General features: G+C 50.6%; 1 protein-coding gene across 1 annotated transcript; it reads left to right on the forward strand.

Moving 5' to 3' along the window:
* Positions 1–969: 969 nt before the first annotated feature.
* On the forward strand, positions 970–1936 carry Mrgprd (MAS related GPR family member D). Its single transcript, XM_051192145.1, is given in 2 exon segments — positions 970–1014; positions 1016–1936. Coding segments are annotated over 2 exon segments (966 nt in total).
* Positions 1937–2524: the final 588 nt, after the last annotated feature.

Genomic DNA, 2524 nt, shown 5'->3' on the forward strand with positions numbered 1-2524 from the left:
ATCCAGTCCCACATACAGAAATGACCAGATGGTTTTGCCTTGTGCCAAGTCTTCAAAGAAAGCTGATCCTACAGGGTACAAACTGCCCTGGAGGCAGAGAAGTCACACCGCCAATCTGTTTTATAACTGCAGTAACAACAACAAAAGCGACAGCAAGAGCAAAGCAAATGACAGTTTTATCCATGAGTGGAGACAAAGGTGCTTGGGACAAGATCAGGTAATCAGGTCACTGTCAGGTGCAATCAGGTCACTGTCAGCTGCCTTCCCCAGAAATCAGGAGGTAGAGGTAGGAGGATTGGGGGATTGGGACTCCTAAGTCAGCTTGGACTACATGATCCCCTGTCTCAAAAAAAAAAAAAAGTCATATTAAACTAGGAGGAGGGAGAGGAGGTGAAAGAGGTAGGTGGAGAGATGACTTAGTGATTAAGAGCACTGGCTGCTGTTGCAGAGGGCCTGGGTTTGGTCCTCAGCACCCACATGGTGACTCACACCTGCAATGCCAGTTCCGGGAGATCCGATGCCCTCTTCTGGCCTCCATGGGCACTGCATGCATGTGGTACACGTACATACATGTAGGCAAAACACCCATATACATAAAATAAAAATAACTTTTTTAAAAATGACACTACACTGGGTATGATGATATACAGCTTTAATAGCTTTAACCCCAGCACTTGGGAAGCTGAGGCAGGAAGATCAGGAATTCAAGCCCATCCTGAGCTATATAGGGATTTGAGGCCAGCTTGGTCTATATGAGACCCTGTCTCAACAAAAGAAAAAGAAATTCAGGCTGGGACAGAGCAGAACCTGAGGAGGAGTGTATGTATCAGGTCAGTGTCTGTCTGGTCCTGTGGCAGACTCAGCCATAGTGGGAACCCAGGGATGCTTAAAGAAAATTTTCAGCATTCCCAGGGGTCCGATGGTTCAGTGACACAGAATTTAATACAGGTTCCTTTTCCTTCCTTCTGAATGAATTACACTCAGAACAGCAGCCCAGCCCCAGGTCTGACCGTCAATGAGCCCCGCCATGGACTCTGTGAGCTGGGTCTACTTTTCAGTGACATTTCTTGCCATGGTCACCTGTGTTTTGGGGATGGCAGGCAACAGCATGGTGATTTGGCTGCTGAGCTTTCGTGTGCAGAGGTCCCCCTTCTGTGTTTATGTGCTCAACCTGGCGGTGGCCGACTTCCTCTTCCTGTTGTCCATGGCATCCATGCTCAGCCTGGAAACAGGGCCCCTGCTCGTAGCCAGCACCTCTGCCAGAATCTACGAGGGGATGAAGAGAATCAAGTACTTTGCCTACACAGCCGGCCTGAGCCTGCTGACGGCCATCAGCACCCAGCGCTGCCTTTCGGTGCTTTTCCCCATCTGGTATAAGTGCCACCAGCCCCAGCACTTGTCAACCGTGGTGTGCGGTGCGCTCTGGGCACTGGCCCTGCTGATGAACTTCCTGGCTTCTTTCTTCTGCGTCCAGTTCTGGCATCCCAACCAGAACCAGTGCTTCTGGGTGGACATGGTCTTCACCAGTCTTATCCTGGGGATCTTCATGCCCATCATGATCCTGTCTAGCACCATACTCCTCATCAGGGTACGGAAGAACACCCTACTACGGAGACGGCGGCCCCGGCGGCTGTTCGTGGTCATCCTGGCTTCCGTCTTCGTGTTCCTCACCTGTTCTCTGCCCCTAGGGATCTACTGGTTCCTACTCTATTGGGTGGGACTGCCACAGGATGTGCTCCTCTTGTATATCTGCTTGTCACGCTTCTCTTCCAGTTTGAGCAGCAGCGCCAACCCAGTCATCTACTTCCTTGTGGGCAGCCAGAAGAGCCACCGGCTGCAAGAGTCCCTGGATGCCATGCTGGGGCGGGCACTTCGGGACGAGCCTGAGCCAGATGGCAGGGAAACACCATCCGTGTGCACCAATGATGAGGCCTGAAGGCAGCCCACCTCAGGCCTCCTTGCCAGCCCTGCCCAGCCCTTCCCACCCTGCTAGCCTGCAGTGGGTGACCCCAAAGGCCTTGCAGCTCACCATGTTGGGGTCCATTTTCTCTGTACCAAAGGGCTCACCACTATCACCTTGTGCTCCTAATCTAAACTAGAATATGAGGCAACATTTCTTTCCATTTCACCTGTTTAGACACAGATCCTAGCTTTGGACCCCATTCCATGCAAGGTTGGCTGGGAAATGGGGTCTCCAAGTGGAGACAGCTTCTCATGTGGGTGGAAAAGGCTATTCCTACCAAGCTTATCTCCTTGAGATACCATTTATCCTACTTTCATTTCTGCTGCTGTGAGAAATCCTCTGACAAAAAGCAACACAGGGGAAGAAACAGTTTATTTGACTTACAGCTGCAAATCATAGTCCATTATTTCAGGGAAATCAAGGTGGGAATTGAAGCAGCTAGTGACATCAAATCTAAAGTTAAAAGTAAAGGAAGGAAGGAAGAAAGGAAGGAGGGAAGGAAGGAAGGAAGGAAGGAAGGAAGGAAGGAAGGAAGGAAGGAAGGAGCGTATTGAGGAGCAA

The sequence above is a fragment of the Phodopus roborovskii genome, unplaced genomic scaffold (assembly GCF_943737965.1).
Source record: "Phodopus roborovskii unplaced genomic scaffold, PHOROB, whole genome shotgun sequence".
NCBI classification, from domain to species: domain Eukaryota; kingdom Metazoa; phylum Chordata; class Mammalia; order Rodentia; family Cricetidae; genus Phodopus; species Phodopus roborovskii.